Source organism: Pseudonaja textilis, chromosome 8 (assembly GCF_049901715.1).
Source record: "Pseudonaja textilis isolate UNSWEBS1 chromosome 8, rPseTex1.2, whole genome shotgun sequence".
Classification (NCBI taxonomy): Eukaryota; Metazoa; Chordata; class Lepidosauria; order Squamata; family Elapidae; genus Pseudonaja; species Pseudonaja textilis.
The window spans coordinates 14084276-14105233 of NC_141997.1; the positions used below are offsets into that span (position 1 = coordinate 14084276).

The following is a 20958-nucleotide window of genomic DNA, read 5'->3' on the forward strand; positions in this document are numbered from 1 at the left end:
TGAATTCCACCCCTGGTTAAGGACCATCTACATACAGCTGGTATAAGAGAGTTCCTATGTTTCTGTTATACATTAAATAATGCTTTTCACAAAAATGGAAAGTCTCCTGATATGTTTTCAAGTAAACAAGACTCACACCCAATATTTCTGAAACCTGTTCAACTGTGTTGATTTTCTAGAATAAAAGACAAATATAGCCATTTTAAATGTTTAAATGTAGAAAAAAATTGGATGCTTGTGAGAATACTTGCTTATGCATAAGCATGCTAAAGATGTTCAGGATTTTTCATTGTTACTTTTAGGTTTTGTACATGGCACTTCTTCTCCAGCGGACATGGTAGCTTATGTTTAGAATGATAATTAAACCATGGCTGCTAGTGACCTGCTGGAGAGAGATAGAGTATTCCAATATGATTCATGAATGAGCTGTTCTTGCATCCTGATGCTTATTTTACAGTAATAGACAGAGGGGATAAAATTGTGACAAAATAATACAACTGTATTTTTTTTAAAAAGAACTCTTATTAGTAAACTATAATTCTTTATTTCTCCCTTTTTCTTCCCTGCAGGGTTCTTCATCATGATGGACTTAACTCAAATGGATTTGCATAGTAGGCTCTAAGTATCTGGGCATCTTATCTTCTTGGATAAGTGACATCAGCATTAAACAGAAGAGCCAAGGGATGGACTGTAGCCAGAAGAAGTCCATTGCTGTTTGTGTTCCTGGGAACTGTCTAGGTTTAATCTGCTGAGATACCTACCATATTTAAATAGGGTTTTCTCTGCTTGACCAAGAATACTTTACATTATCCTTGGTAAATTATTCTCTTTCTCATACACCTCATACATTTTTCTAATCTTCACTGTTGCTTCAGATTTTTTCTGCAAAATTTGTTTTTCTGCCTGGGTGTGAACGTCCTCAGGACCTGCTAATGCTGATGTGAAACCATGTCAAAGCCGGTGGGACTCTTATGGCTGTCTTTAATTTTTACTCCTCTTTGTGTCATGCTGAATTCTAATTTGCTCCTTTGGATAACTGCCCTATCAATACGTTTTACACTTATTGAGGGTCAAGCACAATACCCAATTGTAACTACAAATTATGGCAAAATCCGTGGTGTAAGAACACCCCTGCCCAATGAAATCCTTGGTCCTGTGGAACAGTATTTGGGAGTCCCTTATGCTTCTCCTCCAACTGGAGAGAGACGTTTCCAACCTCCAGAACCTCCTTCTTCATGGACTGGGATACGGAATGCTACACAATTTGCTGCTGTTTGCCCACAGTATCTGGATGAGAGATCACTGCTTAATGATATGCTACCGGTTTGGTTTACTGCCAACTTGGATACTGTAATGACCTATGTGCAAGATCAAAATGAAGACTGCCTTTATCTGAACATCTATGTACCAACTGAAGATGGTAAGTACACTAATCATGAACCAGCCAGTTGGCCAATTTGCACAATTTATTGAAGCATACACTGTAGGAATTCTACAGTGACCTATGTGATGAACTATAAAAATGTTATTGGTTCTTATTAGATTAAAACATCATAAGAACAGCCTGTATTATTTGTTCACATTTGCTACATGCATTTATGATCACAGTCCAATTTTCCTTTCAAAGAGTACACTATGTCAATCTCTGGTTGTTCATAGAGGAAAAGTCAAGATATACTATACTATAAAATAATATAAACAGTTCTGTGGCTATTTAAACAAAGAAATAAACAAATTTTAATATTTTAAGAATCTATAGTAATATATTATGTAAGCCTTAAAATGAACGAAAATATCTATAGCTTATTTTAATAGAAAATTTTTGAATGATCATTGACTTTTTAGAAGTGCCTGGCTCTTTATTTCTTTAGAATAAATAATACATCATATGGCATAAAAATATTTTGATTTTTAAACTCTCAGAATTTTAGTAGCTCTCACTGTGTGTATATATAGACATATAATTCTTAATTCTAACAATTGCAAATAAGCCAATCAATAACTATCACAAAATAGCCAAGTTATCATTAATTGTTTCAAATAAATATCTTTACCTAATGATTTTTTATGGATTATTTCTATTACAAATATTTATGTTTTTTCTTAGGATTATAATTTTAAATAATCCTTCATTGACATTCTTACCAATAGCCTTAGCTTTGATCTTTATTCCTTACCCGAAGATATTGATTTACATAGCAAGTAGCTTTTTGGTTCTATTATACAGAATGATAAAAAAAAATGTCCTGTATTAATAAAATATTTAAAACAATAACAATAATAGATTTATCACCATCTGTGTACCCTGCATAAAATTTTTCTTTAAGATAGCAAAGCACTTGAGGCGTCTGAATATCACTATTCTGGTTTTGTTTTATTTTGCTTTGCTTTTTTGCTTTTGATATGTGCTTTCATTTAAGGTTCTGTTGAGTTTTGGCAGTACTGGTGGTATAATTAAGTCTTACTTCATACCTTTAAAAAAGGGAAATGAAACATTACTACTGCTGTTACTCCTACAAATAATGTAAAAAAAAACCCCACTTAAGCTGTGAAGTATTAGCACCTTTTCCATCCCCTTTCCTATTAGAATATTACAATGCATCCGTTTCCTTTTCTCAGTCTCATCTGAAGGAGTTAGTGGTTCAGTCTTTCCAAGGTCCTTACTGAGTAATGTTTTCTTGTTGATGGGATAAAGAATGTATTGACCAAGATGGATTCAAGATGTATTATGGAAAAGTATGACAGCAAGCGAGAGGAAAACTAGCATGATTTTAATGGAGAGCTATGGTGCTACATAAATAAAGGAAGGAAGAGTTCAGTTGTGACATTATACTGTATAAAGGAGAACCAAACACTTTCAGTCAGTCTCAAATTTCCTTTTTTATTTTGTACAAGAAAACAGGCAATTTTACCAGCTTGTTCTTCAACATGAAGGGTTTCAGTAAATAGCCTTTTTTTTTCAATTTACTGCATTTCATGCAGGAAAAATAAGCCGAAGGTTTACCTCTTTTCTCATACATATGCACAAAGCAAATGAACCGTGCATGCATTCAAGCTGTTTAAAAAGTTGAGACTAAATATACTTACAGTTTGTTTAATTTAATCTAGGAAAATCTTGTATTTTCACTATCATTTTGATACAAAGATTAAGGGTCTCACTTTATATAAATATTAATATAAATCAGGTAATTTATAGGTAATTAAAAATAATCCAGAAGAAGAAAAGATTATAGAAGGAATTTATTTATTTTGTCTCTAACTTGAAGTGGGTTGATATCAAATGAATTCACCTAATTTTTGGAAATTTATAATCTCCGCATGCATTTATGAAATGTACTGTAATTGCCAGAATTTTTGTGCTAGAGGCTACTTTCATGGCATTCTACTTTCATGAGACCTACACTAGAGACAAAATTTTTATGTGTCTAATCACACTTGGCCAAATAAAAGTAATCAATTCAATTCAATTTTGTCTCTGATATTTATTTTATAGGAAAGAAAGCATTGAGAACAATTTCACATATATTTTTGGAGAGTTATGTAAACATCACTGCACCAAAATAATAGTTCATAAGGCTATACCATTTAAGTGATGATTGGGTGATGCTATGCAGAAGCTATGTCACTGAGGGAAATTGTCTCAAGTGGTTCAGAACCTTGGAAAGTTTTCTAAAGTATTAGTTTAGAAATGCCTATTGAAATTTCTGCCTGAAAACTAAAAGATCTTAATTGTTTTTATTTTGCTAGATATGTATTCAAGTTGCACAAAAATACTAAGAGGGAAGGAGATATTTGAAATTTGTTTTCTAAGATTTTGTTTTGTTTTGTTTTTTTCTTTTTTATAATTTTATTTTTTATTTTTTAATAACAAGATAAACATAAGCATACATAACAAGATAAATATAAACATACCACAAAAAACATAAAAATATCCTTCTTCATGAATTTACATACAGTGCATCGATTGGTTTACCACTTTTTTTTGTGCATCCATTTCCTAGTCACTAGTATAATTATATTACATAATAGCTCATATTATCAATCAATAATTGTATAACCTAATATCATCACTAAAAAAATCATTTATAATTTTGTTAATTCATATTTTAACGAGATAACTATAGTTTGCTTAATTTATTTTGCAATAAATCATAAGATCATACCAAATCTACCTTAATAATGTTTTATAAAGATAATATCAAGAAAAAAAATTTTTTTTATGCTAAATCTGAATATTCTATCATTATATTTTATTATCTAACCATTGATAAATCTAAGATTTTTTTAAATAGTTGTTTTCTAGGAATTTACCTGATCTATCATCGATACTGGCGAGGACAGGGCATCAGTTTTTTATTCTGTCTTCCTGTCTTTATTTTTTTCATAAGGAAAACACTGGGTAATTATGCAGTTGAAGTTGTTTTTATACCAAGAAGCACACCTTCAGAAAGGGATTGTCAAGATTGGGGAAATATCAGTTATTGATGGTGAGACAGTTAGGACAGTTGATTGAGCCAAGATGCCTTAATCTTGACAATTGTTATACATGGATTTTTTAACATAAAATATGCATTTATATAGAATAGAAAAATGAGAAAACTGCTGATGGAGAAGGCAAAAATATTCCTGGACTTGCCAATTATAAGAACAGTCAAGAATATGATATGATAAACTCCTTTTGTCAACAATGGTGGTTGATGACATCAGCAGGATTCAAGTGGACAAGATTATACTTCTTATTGATGAAAGTTACTGCAATCCATGAGCAAAGGCAAAGTTATACAAGTCTAGACATTTGAAACCAGTAATTGAGGTCCAATATGATATTAATGAAAATCTTTTGGTCTCAGGATTTGCATCTGATGAACTTTAAATTTTTATAGTTAGCATTTTAAAATCCATACTGTGTTGAAATCCATGTGGATATTGATTGCTTTTTCTGGAGATGAAGGCCTACAGCTAAAGACATTCTCATATTTTTAAGCTACATTTTGAATTGCCTCTACTTCTGGAACAGTTTTTTTTTTTACTGTCCTAGAACATTTTACAGTTTTCTCATTTTGGTGAATTGCCTGAGTTTGTTTATACTGTGATTTATATTACAATCTGACAATATGATAGCTCAGATATTTTCCTTAGCTTGGGGATAGGTTTTGTTTTACTACTTTCATCTCAGGCAACTTGAGACTTAGGGTTTTTTAGTTTTTGGTATTCTCTTATCTGGCAAGAGTCATTTGACCATTGAAGCAAACCAGGAGAGTAATTAATGATAGTTCTTACTATTCATAGTATGAGCATACTGTAATCTAAAAACTAAAATTCTGAATGGAATTAATGGATGGAGCATTAGATGGAGAGACAATTTAATGTAGTGGTTAAGGCACCAGGATACAAACCAGGAGACTGTAAGTTCTATTGAGCCTGGGCTACTCACTTTCAGTTCTAAGAAAGAGGTAATGGCAAACCACTTCTCCTCCCCACCCCCCTCAAAAAAAAAAAAAACTTGGCAAGGAAATTTCAGGGACTTATTCAGGCAGTCACCAGTAGCCAACATTAAAAAAAGGACTGAATTTATAAACATTACAAAATAACTTGGTTTGCCCATGTGGTAGATATGAAATGCCAATCTGTTCCAGTAGGCCCATTCTGGATAAATTGTTAGGGTTTAAAAGAATTCAGATGAAAGAATCCTCCACCAAAAATTGAAAATTTTAATTATAGATAGGTTTGTCTAAAATAAGAACCTAGTTCAGGTTCAATTACAGAGAAAATTCGAAAGTCCAAATTATTGTTTCTACGGAATGGCTATATGGATGTTTTTAGTGACCCTGTCTGGTATAGCTGGAAAATAGTCGATTAGATTTATAAACAAAGACCTAATAGTCAGTTAAATTTATAAAAGAAATTCAAGCAATATAAGTAGAGATAATTTCTATTTGATAAATAGATTGGACAAATCATTGGAACATTAAATGTCATGTTAAAGTTATCGGTTTGATCCTGATCGGCTCAAGGTTGACTCAGCCTTCCATCTTTCCATGGTCAGTAAAATGAAGAACCAGATTGTTGTCAATATGCTGACTCTGTAAACCACTTAGATAAGGCTGTAAAGCAGGGTTCACCAACCGGTGGGCCGGGAACCACTGGTGGTCCATGACAAAATTTTGGTGGTCTGCAGAGAAATGTCAACCCCAAAGCATCCCCCAAAGCAATTAATCCAAGCTGCATGGAAACAGAAGGCTGTGCCACCCACATGGCCCATAGGAACACAAGGCTTGTGTCGCTTGCATTGCGAACAACGTGAGATAGTGAGGGGAGGGGGCAAAGGGTCTCTGCTGCTTCTGCTTTTTCTGCAGAAACCCTGGGAAAATCCCCCCAAAAGGCTGCAGGAAAATCCCCCACCTGGTTTTCTTATTCATTGATTGTTCTTTATTTGGGATCACAGGATACCCCCCCTCTCTCCCCCCCCCAAGAATGGAGCTGAAAAGCAAGTTAGGAATGTGCTACCTTGGAGGGTGTGTGTGTGTGAGAGAGAGGGGGGGGACCTGTGTGTGTGTGTGTGTGTGAGAGAGAGAGAGAGAGAGAGAGAGACAGAGTGAGAGAGAGAACATCACCGCCAGCCCTCTGAGGTTAGATTGGTGCTCTCTCTCTCTCTCCCTCTCTGCCCCCCCTCTCTCCCACCAACGTCAGTAAGTCACTGTCACTCAAAATTCATATTAGTAGTCCGTGGGATTTAAAAGTATGAGTTTGGTAGTCCTTGAGGTCCAAAAGGTTGGCGACCCCTGCTGTAAAGCACTATGAAGTGGTATATAAATCTAAGTGCTATTGCTTTAAGCACAAACAAGCTACTTAGGCACAGTTTGTGTATGAAAATGTAACCATGCTTTAAAGAGACTAATTTCAACACTGTGTCACAGGTTCTGCAAAGTCAGTTTATATAAATAACCAAAACAAAGTGGAAGATAAAAAATACTTACAGGTAGACCATCCAAAACATGTTTCAGGATTTTAATGAACTCAATTTATCCTGGAAGCTCTTGATCTCTCCCAATCATATATTTGATTATAATGATTGGTTTAATTATCAGCATCACCCTTCTTGTGAATACAGACAATTCCAGATCAAGGGAACTAATTATACTACTATGCTCTGTAATGTCAGATTACATTTGGCTTACTATATCCAGTCTGGACACTAGTGATTAAAGCATATGGTGAGATGTTTGAATAAGTCTATAAGATGTTCAGCAAGATGGCAGAGAGTCTCATATCTCTGCGAGAAATGGTTTAAATGACCTAGGAGGGTTTAGCCTCTAGGAGATACAATAACAATTTCCAAAAGTCTGAAGGGAGCCTTCTTAGAGGATGCAGTGAACCTAGTCTCTATTCCTTCAAAAAGTAGGAATGAAACAGTTTAAAACTTCAATAAAAAGGCTCAGGCTAAATATTAGGAAGAACTTAGTGACTGTACAAGTCGCTAACAAATGGACTAGGTGAGATATCTTTTACTGGAAGTATTTTAACCCGATCATCTTTCAGAGATCCCCAGTGGATCTACACTAAATGTTGGGTTGGATGAATATGGTCATTTCTATCTCTATAAGTGTCTCCTGAGTAGACTACTTCCCATATAATTATTATTTATTTAATTTTATTTATTTATTTATTTATTTTTGTCAATTGCTTTGAAGATAATAGGTATGTAAAAACATAGTTATGAATATATGGATACATATAAGAAAAATAAAAAAATAAAAGAAACAATAGGACAGGGAAGGTAGGCACATTGGTGCGCTTATGCACGCCCCCTACAGACCTCTTAGGAAAGGGATGAGGTCAATAGTAGACAGTCTAAGGTTAAAATTTTTGGGGTTTGGGGAAGAAACTACAGAATCAGGTAGAATATTCCAGACATTGACCACTCTGTTGCTGAAGTCGTATTTCCTGCAATCAAGTTTGGTGTGGTTTACCTTGAGTTTGTATCTATTGTGTGCTCTTGTATTGTTATGGTTGAAGCTGAAGTATTCATTGACAGGTAGGACATTGCAATACATAATTTTATGTATTATACTTAGACCGGACCAAAGGCAGCGTAGTTCTAGGTTGTATAGGTCTAGAATTTCAAGTCTGGTGGCATAAGATATTCTGCAATGAGTAGAGGAGTGGAGAACTCTTCTTGTGAAATATTTCTGGACTTTCTCAACTGTATTAATATTAGATATGTAATGCGGGTTCGAGACTGATGAGCTGTATTCAAGTATTGGTCTAGCAAATGCTCTAGTTAATAGTGTGATATTACCAGAGAAAAAGCTACATAAGATTAGGTTAACAACTCCTTTTTTGCTATGTAGTTACAGTGGGCTCTAGCACTTAGGTCATTAGAGATGAGTATTCCAAGATCCTTTACAGAGCTTGGATCATCAATAAGGTCTTGACTATTCAGCTTGTATTTTATTTTCTGATTTTTTTTTGCCAATATGTAGGACAGAGCATTTATTTGTTGAGATTTGAAGTTGCCATTTGTTTGACCATTCTGCTACCTAGTCGAGGTCTTTTTGAAGGGTAGCAGTATTGTCTGTGGTGTTGAATAGCTTTACATCGTCAGCCAAGAGAACGCAGTTGCTCTTAATATGATCATAGAGGTCATTTTTGTAGAGTATGAAAAGAGTTGGTCCTAGAAAACTTCCTTGGGGGACACCACTGTTGACGGGTACAGAATTTGATAGGACGTTCCTAATTTTGATCATTCATTATCTGTTTGACAGGAATGCTTCTATCCAGCTATGCAGGTGTCCAGAGATACCATAAGATTTTAGTTTTAGGAGTAGTTTGTCTTGTACCACTGAATCAAAGGCTTTACAGAAGTCTATGTAGATTATTACTATTACTACTACTGTTACTATTACTATTACTGCTACTATATTACTGCCTCTTATGGTATGGCTTTTATGGTCCTTGTTCAGAAGTCAGTTAAATATTCACATGTTTCTGGAAGGTGGAAAGGTCTTTCAAAAGAGTGAATAGCTTTCTGAAATGAGAGGAAAGAATCTCTGGCTCTCAGAGTAACAAACGGACTGGCACTTAGTCACTCTGTACTCTGCTGCACAAAGTTGAATCAGCAATGTTCTTGAGAACTTAGTAATTACGGTCCTGTTTTAGACCCTAAGGTCTATCCAGAATTTAAAAGTTAATTGTTCCAGTTTCCTAGACTTAGTTCACCAGTTTTTGTTCCTATTGCCCTTGTTGTTTTGCTTTTCCTCCTCCTCCTCATCTTTCCCCCGAAAAATATTAGTTTGAGATTTCAGTGACATTAAAGAATTGCTACTCCCTCTCTTCTAGATAATGGAGAATCTGTCTGTAGAAAACTGTTCAAATTATAAACTTCTTTAGCACTGCTGCTTTAGCACAATTTTTCAATGTGTTGAGAGATGAATTTGGAAATGTTTGCAAACTGAGTCTTTGTTATTATTTTGTCTCTTAGACCCCAGAGAATTAATTTAAAAAATGAATGTATTTTTTATAATCACAGTTCAGTTTCGTTTTTTAAAAAGCACAGCTAGAGCTACATTGAAATCATTCTGGTTGTGAACATGACAATAAGGTGCAGATGCTATTTTTTTCCCCAACTGTTCATTTGAAAGGGTAACAAATAATTCCTTGGAGTTTACTTTGCTCATTTGGTGCTGCAGAAATTAAGAAATGTGAGGAAAAAGACCTCTGTAATGTGATTGTTCAAAATAAGGATAGAGAGAATAGTATGGCTAGATGAGTGTGGTTTTTTTTTTCATTTAGTCACATAAGGGTGCCCATGAAAAGGGGGCAAAGATAGATGGAAAATATTTGTGTGTTGAAAAACAAGGTTTCTGATAACAGAGACCTCTGCCATACTATTTAATAAAGTGATCAGATATACCTTACAATTGGATAATTAAACATCAATTACATCTGTAATTACTATTTCCAAAATATATTTAAAGAAGTTTGTTTAAAACTACTAAATATAGGTTCCAGAATTCAAATTCAAAGGCAAGATAAAAATCTAATTGAAGATAGATAGATAGATAGATAGATAGATAGATAGACAGATAATGTCAGACATGCCACAAACCTAAATCTCTAAATACAAATGATATATACCTCACAATTAAGCATCAATTAGCGGACCTCGCCCGAGCGCGAGACAAACGCTGAAGAAAAAGAAGAAGAAGAAGAATTAAGCATCAATTACATCTTTAATTACTACTTCTAAAATACATTTATTTTATTTTTTTTTAATAAACTTTATTAGTTTTACTTTTTAAAAAATCAACGACAACACAGCTACAAAGTATATACAACAGAAAGACAAACAAGTCTTGGCATGGGCCAAGAGGGAAAGAGAGGAAAGCTTGAGAGAGGAAAGAGGGAAAGGGAAGGGAAGGGTGGGGGTGGGGGAAAGTGGGGATAACAGAAGTAGAGAAAACATTTATAATAAAACCATATTTTTGTGACTGTCTGTAAGGTCTTTTCTTCTTCCAGACTATCATCGGCAGTGCTTTTCTTTATCTCTGCCTCGGAGGCCTCGGCCTTAATTTTCTTAGAGGTGATCTATCTTTGATTAAGCCAAATGTACAAAGGATTCCAATTGCTATAATAGGTTGAAGATTTTTTATTTTTTAATGCTTGTGTTAGTTTGTCCATTTCGGCGCATTGTAAGATTTTCTGAATAACCATAAGATCAGTGGGGATAGAGGGTAGTTTCCAGCACTGGGCAAATGCCAGTCTGGCGCATGAGTTAAGATGTGGATTGTAATATACTTTGACTTTTTGGATATTTGTTTATCAAAAATTCCTAGAAGGAAGGACTCTGGTTTGTACTCAATTTCTTCCATGGTTATTTCCTCTAGCCAGTGCCTAATTTTTTGCCAATACTTCTGGGTTTCCTTGCATGACCACCACATGTGAAAGAAGGTACCTTCTATGTGTTGACATTTCCAACACTTGGGGCTCGTGTTGGGGTGCATCTTCGCCAATCTCGAAGGGGGCAGGTGCCATCTATAAAACATTTTATATAAGTTTTCTTTATAAGCTGCTGATTTTGTGATCTTAATGTTCCTGTTCCAGATCTTTTCCCATTCTGCTAGGGTAATGCTCCGACCCACATTTCTGCTCCACGCAATCATATTTCCCTTGACAATTTCTTGTTCTAGTTCTGTTTCTAATAAATATTTGTAAAATTTAGATATAGTTTTTTTACTTGGTCCTAGTAGAATTTTGTCTAGGGTCTGTAATTTATTGTAGATTCCGAATTCCTTAATGTCTTGTTTGTATTTACTATGAATTTGTAGGTACACCCACTGATCAATTATAAATCCTCGCTCTTGCAGTTCTTGTCGTGTTTTCAATTTTCCTTGTGGGTCTAATAAATTTTTGTACTTAATCATTTTGGATATATCCAAATTATTAGGGTGTACTATCGCTTCCATTGGGGATATCCAAATCGGTATTTTTAAATAAAGCTTTTTACGTACTTTTTTCCAATTAGTTAATAAAGAGTCCCTGATAAGATGCCTATGGAAATATGATTGCCTGGGTTTCCCAGATTCCCACAGAAAGGCATGCCATCCTTTCTGCATATCGTGGCCTTCTAATACATTTAAAGAAGTTTGTTTAGGACTATTGATTTATGCAGAAAACTGAATTTAATTGCTGCCATCTGATGATTATCCAGATTTTTGTAACTCAAATATTTATTTATTTATTTATTTAATTTGTCAATTGTTTACAAGATAATAAGTATAAGTGTATACATAGCTATGAATACATGAAATGGGTACATATAAGAAAAATAAAAGAAAAATAAAAGAAACAATAGGACAGGGACAGTAGGCACATTGGTGCGCTTATGCACGCCCCCTAGAGACCTCTTAGGAAAGCGGTGAGGTCAATAGTAGACAGTCTAAGGTTAAAGTTTTTGGGGTTTGGGCAAGAAACTACAGAGTCGGGTAGAGTATTCCAGACACTGACCACTCTGTTGCTGAAGTCGTATTTCCTGCAATCAAGTTTGAAGTTGCCATTTGTTTGACCATTCTGATACATAGTCAAGATCTTTTTGAAGGGTAGCAGTATTGTCTGTGGTATTGAACAACTTTACATCATCAGCGAAAAGAATGCAGTTGCTCTTAATATGATCACAGAGGTCATTTATGTAGAGTATGAAGAGAGTTGGTCCTAGAACACTGCCTTGGGGGACACCACTATTGACAGGTACAGAATTTGTTAGGACACTCCCAATTTTGACCATTTGTTGTCTGTTTGACAGGAATGCTTCTATCCAGTTATGCAGTTGTCCAGAGATACCATAGGATTTTATTTTTAAGAATAGTTTGTCGTGTACCACTGAATCAAAGGCTTTACAGAAGTCTATGTAGATTGCGTCTATTGCTTTGCGCTGATCAAGTTGTGTCATCCATATGTTTTTGCAGTGTAAGAGTTGCAGATTACAGGATAGTTTTTTTCTGAAACCAAATTGATTATTGGAGAGTAGGTTGTTTGTCTCTAAGTGGAGGATGATGGATTGGTTAATAATTGATTCCATGACTTTACAGGTGACACAGCATAAGGAGATTGGTCTGTAATTTTCAACTAGGGTGGGGTCTCCCTTTTTGAAGATGGGGATGACCGTGGCTTGTGACCATAAGTTAGGCAAGGAGCTGGTCCTGAAAGATTTTTCAAAGATTATGCTTAGAAGTTTGGCTATGGCAGTGGATAGCCTTTTTAAGAAGTAGGCACATATTCCATCTGGTCCAATAGATAGAGATGGTTTTAGATTGCGAAGTGCTTTTTCAACATTGTCTTCTGTAAGATCGATATGTATTAGATCATTGTAGTTATCTGTGGTTCGGCTAGGAAATACTGGGCATGATCCATTGCTGTTTACAAATATTGAGCCGAAGAATGTGTTAAAGATGTTGGCTTTAATGGTGTCATCATTGCAGTCTTTACCATTAGGTCCTATCAGGGTGGGATGGACCTTGAGTCTTTTAGTTTGTTGTTTACAAAATTGTAAAAAGCACGGGTGGAATTGGTGCTTAGAAGGTTTTTCTCTTGTTTAATGTGATAATTGGTGCATTCAGTCTTTATCTGGTGGCATAAATTTTTGTATTGGCTTTTGAAATTGGCAACGTGACGTGATTTGTTTTTCCGCCAGAGTGATCTCTTTTTGGATTGAAGTTTCCTTATTGTTATGGGTAATCTGTTTTTTTGTTTTGTTCTGGGAGTTGTTGTTGGTACATATAGTTTGATGACTCTTTTGACTTCAAGTAAAAATATGTTGTAATGGTCTTCAACAGTATTGCATCCAGTGAATAGAAATTGCCAATCAAGGGAAGAGAGATCGTTGATTATAAGATCATAGTTGCCTTTTTTGAAGTTATAACTGGAGATTTTGTCGTTGTGATGATTTTTGTGTGGACGTATGTTGAGACAAAAGTCAATCATGTTGTGGTCACTGTTGGAAAAGGGTTCTTTAATTTGTATTCCATAAATTGAATTCAAACTATTGCAGAAGATGAGATCGAGGCAGTTGTTTAGTCTAATGTTGTTGGTTACTAGCTGTTCCAGTCCCAGACTTGTAACAGCATTGTAGAAGGTTGCGTGTATGGTTTCAGGTGTACATTCATTTAGGGTCCAGTCAATATGAGGTAGATTGAAATCACCAAGAAGGATAAAAGGGTATGGGCAGGATGCTTCCCATGTTAGTAGTGTATTTAGCTTGTTTACATGTTCGATGTCATAATCAGGTGCTCTGTGACATAGTAAGAATCGAATTGTGATATTTAAGGATAGTTCACAGATGATGGTCTCAGGAAGAGCAAGCTCCTGGGTAACTTGGATATTTTTTAGATGTAAGGACTTTTTATAGAAGATAGCAACACCACCTCCTCTACGAATTTCATGATCTGATCAGTAAACATGATAGTCTCTTAGTCCTATACTTGGTTCTTATGCTTCTGGAAAAAAAACCAGTGGAATCTGGTCCATAACAAATACCTTCTGCTAATAGCATAGTAACTTCCTCCTCTTGCTTCTATTGTGGCTTTACAATTCTAATGTGTAGAAATATATTCTGAATATTCATAAACGTTTCTAACAATATTTTAATGACATTATTTCATTCTTAGCATGAACTGCCTGATGAAGACAAATCCCAGCTTTCTTGCATGGGCATGGGGAAAGGACTTGCTAGAGATGAGCTCCTAAATGCTTTTGGTATTTGTTTAAGAATTATTGAAATAAGAAAATAAGTATTCATTTTTAAATCAAAAGTTGGAGTGTTAATTATACAACATTTCCATTAAAGGATCTTATTTCTGCTTCCTAATATTTACATAGTCTTTCAGTGCTACAAAAGTACTCAGTACCAGTTTTTTCTTGGGACGTTTTTTTTTTCTTAATCCAATTCAGAAACTGTATAACTATTGCCTTCCTCACCATACGGCTTCTGAGCTTTCTGAGTTACTAGCTTTTCAGAGTCTTCTCACCACAGAATAATTTGAAATCTAGGAGATTGAGATCTTCCCTCTTTTGATTACCCATTCTAGTTCTTCTCCGAATGAAAAGGAACAATCTATAAATGGCTCATCCCTAATCATGTTTAAGGAGTTAATTTGAAACCACCCTCCTATAGCAAATTATCAGAGACTAGGGGGGTTTACTTAAATTAGGCAGCAACTCATTCCAGTTTCTCTTCTTTCATCCCTTGCTAGCAATGAAAGCACACTACAGTATTTCACCTCAGCATGCATCCACAGTTAATATGATCCGGTCTCTTCTCTCTCAAATCTGTCTCTAAGCACAGGACACTACTTAGATCTATCTATTCTTTCATCCCTCACTTAATTATAAAGGATCTTAAAAGGTTTTTTTTACAATGAGTAACAGCATTATGTATCCAGACTGCCTGCTGTATTGGTTGAAGTATTCTCCTGCAAGAAGTATCTCAGGAGATATAGGCCTTGGGCAGCCTGGAAAGAATAAACATATTTGTAATGGATCAAAAATGAATGCTCTCAAGAACAAGCCCTGGGAAGGAAGGAAGGAAGGAAGGCAGGCAGGCAGGCAGGCAAGATATGTTGTCCTCATCCAAACAATGCTTTATTTGCTAAGTCCAGTTAATGAAGGCCTAATTTAGCCTTAAATTATTTGAGAATATATTGTTATGAGCTGGGACTTTATGTACTATAAATAATGGTAAAATAAGTGAGCTGTTGCTAGCTTTTGCAGAAGAACCCAACTCAAAACAAAAAATACTACCTTCCATAGGCCAAAAAGGAAGAAAAGAAAAGCATTTCATCTTTTCTCAGCACTGTCTGAAATGGAGAGCATCTACATCTTTTGTCTGAGTCATTAGTTCATAAGAAGTTCTGGTTGCTATCGTGTCTTCTACCTTTACATGATATCTGAACCAGGGCACATTCTTGTGTCAAACTAGGTAAACATTAATCATGAAAAATTACAAGAGATTTGCATTAAAAATGATATTTCGAAAAACAAAACGAGTGTTTCCAAACTGTGTCAAGCAAATTATTTTAGCAACATAATTGACATTTTCACTTATTAAAATGTCTACATTTAAGATAAAAACTGTTTCTATAACTCTAATTCAAACATTTTTATAAAAACATTACAGCTACTTTCAAAACAGAGAGAAAAGATCCCTTTCTCAGTGTTTAGTTTTCATTTTTTCATTTATTGGTGCATTCATTTTAAAAACCAAAACAATTCCTTCTACGGTTCTAAATATTTCTATTATCTGCCAGCCAGGGGTCTAAGTATTTGATCAATGACATATTTGCTTATAGTCCTAACCAAAATTATTTTTCCCATCTTAAATATTTGTTAAAATAAGTCATCAATCACAATATTCATTTTGTCAATTAACTCTGAAGGCTACTAGAGTAATTAGACATTGTCTCCAGATGTTAAATAAAATTAACCTGAATTTTAACATTCATAATTTAGCATTCAGAGTGGTAAGCAAATATACAAAGTTGGTTTTCGTATCTAGTCACATTATATATACAGTACATTCAGAAAGTATTCAGACACCTTCACTTTTTCAATTTTGTTATGCTGTAGCCCTGATTCTACAGTTGTAGAAATGCATTTTTCCTCATTAATCTACACTCAATACCCCATAATGACAAAGTGAAAATAGAATTTTAGAAATGCCTATAAAATTATTAAAAATAAAAAACTGAAATATAATATTGGCATAAGTATTCAGACCCTTTGTAACAACACATGAAATTTGGTTCTGGTGCCTCTCATTTCTTTTTATTGTTGCTGATATGTTTCTACACCTTAATTGGAGTCCACCTGTGATAAATTACATTGATTGGACATTATTTGAAAAGGCACACATCTGTCTATAGATTGTCAGAGCTGACATTGCATACTGTAGCACAGCAAAAGCCATGAGGTCAAAGGAACTGCCTGCAGAGCTCAAGGACAGGATTATTGCAAGGTCAGATGTGGGGAAGGCTCCAATATAATTTCTGCTCCACTAAAGGTTCCTAAAAGCACAATGGCCTCCATAATTCTCAAATGGAAGAAGTTTAATACAACCAGGACTTTTCTAAGAGTTGGTCACCCAATCAAACTGAGCAATTGGGGAAGAAGGGCCTTAGTAAGAGAGGTAACCAAAAGCTCAGTGGTCACTCTGACTGAGTGAACTGTGAGATCCTGTGTGGAAATGGATCCGAGTATCAGAAGGACAACTATCACTGCAGCCCTTCACTGACCTGAGTTTTATGGCAGCGTGGCTAGGCAGAATCCTACCCTCAGTGCAAAACACATGAAAGGTCACTTGGAGTTTGCAAAAAAAACATCTGAAGAACTTCAGGCAGTGAGGAACAAGATTCTCTGGTCTAATTGAACTGTTTGACCTCAATTCTAAATATTATGTCTGCAGGAAACCAGATACTGCGTATCACCTGCCCAATACCATCCCAACAGTGAAGCATTGTGGTGGCAGCCACTAGCATGCTGTGGTGGTATTTTTTAGTAGTAGGGACTGGGAGACTGGTCTGGATTGAATGAAAGCTGAATGGAGCAAAGTACAGGGATATCCTCAATGACTACCACAGTGGTCAGGACCTCAGACTGGGCTGGAGGTTCATTTTCCAACTTGACAATGACCTAAGCACACAGCCAAGACAAACAGCAGCTTAAAGACAATTCTGTAAATGTCCTAGAGTGGCCGAGCTTTAGCCCTGACCTTTCTGGAGGGACCTGAAAATGGCTGTCCACTGACTGAGCTTGAGAGGATTTGCAAGAAAGAATAGCAGAAAATCCCCCAATACAGATGTGCAAAGCTTTTCATGTCATTCCCCAAAAGACTGTAATTGCTGCCAAAGATGCTTCAACAAAGTACTGAATGAAGGGTCTGAATACTTATGCCAATATATTTCAAGTTTTTTTTTTCTTTTTAATAAATTTACATATATTTCTAAATTTCTTTTTTAACTTTGTCATTATGGGGTACTGTAGATTAATGAGAAAAAAATGAATTTCAGCAACTGTAGAATCAGGCTGCATCATAACAAATTTGACACCTGTACTCTACATAATACTTGTTTTCTTCCTTGTGTGATGGTTTTCTATTTGGAAAGTTTTCAATTTTAAATCAGCTACGTATTCTTTTTGGATCATTTTTCCTTTGGATATTTAATATTTATTATATTCAACCATGGAAAGTAATGGCAAAAGAAGCTATTCTGGCCATTGTATTCAAATGTTAGGTCTTATTTCATTAGATAATGCACTATAGTGGCACCTAGTGATACCATGTAGACATTTCTCAGGGATAGACTAGAAATCCACAAAGGAGAGACAGTTCATTCTCCTTTGTGGTGGAGATAGCATCCAGTAATGGGTTAACGTTGTCTTGCTAGCTGATTGGACTGAGTCTGTCAGAGCTGTGAGGATACCCCTCTGTTACCAATGGTCCCCAGCTTTTGACTCAGTCAAGCAGCTAGGACGGACGTGTTTCAAATTGCTCCATTACTTGAGGAAAATATTCACATCTTTCAAATGGTCAATTTATTCCTGGAAACTGCCTCTGGAACAACCGGCTCCTGGTCTACCAACAGAGTGGCAATGATCTCCCAGCATGAAGGGCTTCAGCCTGGATCGGCTGAGGGCTGACACACTGTCAGGCACTTCAGGTATAGTACCATTCGTTAGTGTAAATGAGTTTAGTTCCATGCCACTAACCATACATATCTCAGGAGGGCGTTTGCTGTGTTTAGATTAATGCTTTGACAGCCAAGCTGCGGAAGCGCAGCAGCTGTCAAAAAAGTGCGAAAAGGGCTATCAGTGTGGCAATTGCCTTTAGAGGCTTCTGACAGTTTTCCTGGTCCAGTGGGGGTACTTCCAGTCATTGCCCCTTTCCAGCGCATTAATTATGCCTCCGAAACTGCTATGGCAGCAGAGCTCTCTGGGGAGTGAGTCTGCCTATCAAATTAATCAAAATGGCTGATTCTATGGAAGATGGCAGCTGCGCAGGCAGGAAGGTGGAGGAAATGGCTTGCAGGCTGTTAGACTCCCAGAGCTCTGAGGCCCTTGCCACAATGGCATCCATGGGCACTTCAAAGCCCAAATCCAAGGCTGCAGGGTCTTGGAAGAGCTCCAAGCAGCCAAAAGTGATGTGTGCTGCAGAGACAAGGTCCTGAATAGTCTGTGGGCAAAAGGGCAGCAAGAGGCAGCCGAAAGAAGCCCACAAACGGCACCCAACAGCACCGTGGCAGATTCCCGCCAATTTGAGGAGTGGCAGGCAGGTCGGTGAGCCAAATCTAGTCAGACTGACAGGCTGCAATTACAGGACTTGGCCATTGGGGGAGCTGAAGGACAATTCTGTCTGCAGGAATCACAATCGCCTTTTGCATTTTTGAAGGCAGGGATTTGTTTTCTGGCTTTCCTGCAAATCATTTTGCAATCAGTTCAGCTGTCAGAGCCAGACCTGCACCTGAGGCAACTTTCACCCCTACAGCTGCTGGGCTTCACTGGGGAGGGGTGCAAGAAACAGATATGCAGATCAACATGCAAGCTGTCATTGCAGAGGCAATAATTTAGGGCATAGCAGCAGGCTTGAAGCAGTTCAGGCAATCACCTTCGGTTGCCTCTGTTTTTTCCTTAGACCCAAGCCTGAGAAAGGCACCTCAGTTTCAGGAGGAATTCTCAGTCTTTTCAGAACCATACTCCCCTGCTCCTTCACAGCAGAGTCAATCCCTTCCAATGGAAGTAGGTGAGCAAAGGGAGAGGGACCTTTCAGATGATGAAGGTATGCAACCAGACCATCCCTTAAGTTTCAGGGCTATTCCAACCAGCCCTGTTTAAGTCTCTTCTCTTTAAGGCAAAGGATTCCACTGGGCAGGGGATGGAGCTGGAGGGTCCAGAGACTGCTGTGGCATCAGCTAATCCAACTGTCCCTCTCTTCTCTGAAAGTACCATGGAGGCAGAAGTCATCCCATCCCCTAGGATGTTCACTGATGTAGTCCAGAGGCAATGGGCTTCATCAGGATTAGGGCCCAGCCCATCTTCCTTGGACAAGAGGTTCTATAATGTGAGCTTAGAGCTCACTAGAGCTCTCCAGATACCTACATGGTCCTGTGGCAGCTCTGCAATCTTCTTCCACCATACCCGGTGAGCCGGAAGATTCCCTGAAGGCAGAGGATAAGAGACTGGAACAGACGCTTCAGAGAACCCATCAGGCCATGGCCTGGGCAGTCAAGCCTCCATGGTGGCATCATTTTTCAACAGGGCATCCCTGATCTGACTTCACCCATTGCAAGAGAGGATCCTGTCAGGCAACATGAGATCACACCAACACATTAACAAGCTGCTAGCCACAGTGGAGTTCTCTGCAAATGCCACCCTCAGTGCGGCCAGGTTCACATCAAGGGCCATATGCTCTTCATTGGTCTCACACCATCTGCTCTGGCTTCATCAGTGGTAGGCAGACATGAGACATAAGTGGAGGAGGGCTTCTGCTCACTTCTCTGGACAATGCTCTGGACAATGTCCTGGTAGAGTCAAGGGACAAGAGAAAGATCATGCCATCCTTCTCTAGAAGAGGCAAATTTTGCTCTGCACCATATTTTCATCACCCTCCTTTCGGGCGACGGATGCAGTGGCAGGATTTTCACGTCCCCAGAGGCCTTTTGTTCCCAGGCAAGAGCCACAGCAGGATTAGGCAGGTAGAAACAGGCAGTTCCAAGCCAAGCGTCCCTTTTGAGGAGGAGGGGGTTGCACCTTTCGACACTCTTAAGTAACTGCTCAGCCATCCCTCCCATTGGGGGGGCAACCTGGCCTTGTTTGTCAGGCATTGGGAGGAACTAACCACAGACACCTGGGTACTGGAGACAGTTAGGTCAGGCCTCTCTCTAGAGTTCCTCTCTACACCCCCAAGGTTTTTTCATTCATTGCTCTATTTCCAGAGATAGGGCAAAGAAGGCCCTCATGGAGACCACTATTCAGCGTAAGTTAGACATCCATGCGATCCAACCAGTTCTTAAGGACCAATAGGACATCGGATTCTATTCCCCATCCTCTTTGTCATTCCAAAGATCTTTGGGGGGTGGAGAGCAATTCTGGACCTGAAACAGCTGAACCACTGACTAATCAAAATTACAGGCAGTTCAAGATGCACTGGCTCCAGTCTATTCTGGAGAGCGTCAGGGAGGGCGACTTCCTCACATCTATAGATTTGATGGAAGCCTACCTGCATGTGCCTATATTACCAGCTCACAGGCAATATCTACGCTTCTACTACACAGGGCGACATTTCCAATACAGGGCCTTATCCTTTGGTCTATCATCAGCACCTAGGACATTCACAAAACTGTTAGTTGCCTTAGTGGCACATCTTAGGGCTCTCCCTGTGCACATCCAGTGCTACCTGGACGACATCCTTGT

At 37.3% G+C, this 20958-nt stretch overlaps 1 protein-coding gene and 1 long non-coding RNA gene across 3 annotated transcripts in view; both read left to right on the top strand.

The window, feature by feature from the left end:
- LOC148125121 (uncharacterized) overlaps positions 1-20958 on the top strand; it is a 482037-nt gene that overhangs the window by 303106 nt on the left and 157973 nt on the right. The window lies entirely within an intron of this gene.
- NLGN4X (neuroligin 4 X-linked) overlaps positions 1-20958 on the top strand; it is a 199899-nt gene that overhangs the window by 48344 nt on the left and 130597 nt on the right. For both annotated transcript variants that reach the window (XM_026707505.2, XM_026707502.2), the window contains exon 2: positions 570-1420. In XM_026707505.2, the coding sequence (XP_026563290.1) occupies positions 949-1420 (472 nt within the window). In that variant the 5' untranslated portion in view covers positions 570-948. The remainder of the gene's footprint in view (positions 1-569; positions 1421-20958) is intronic.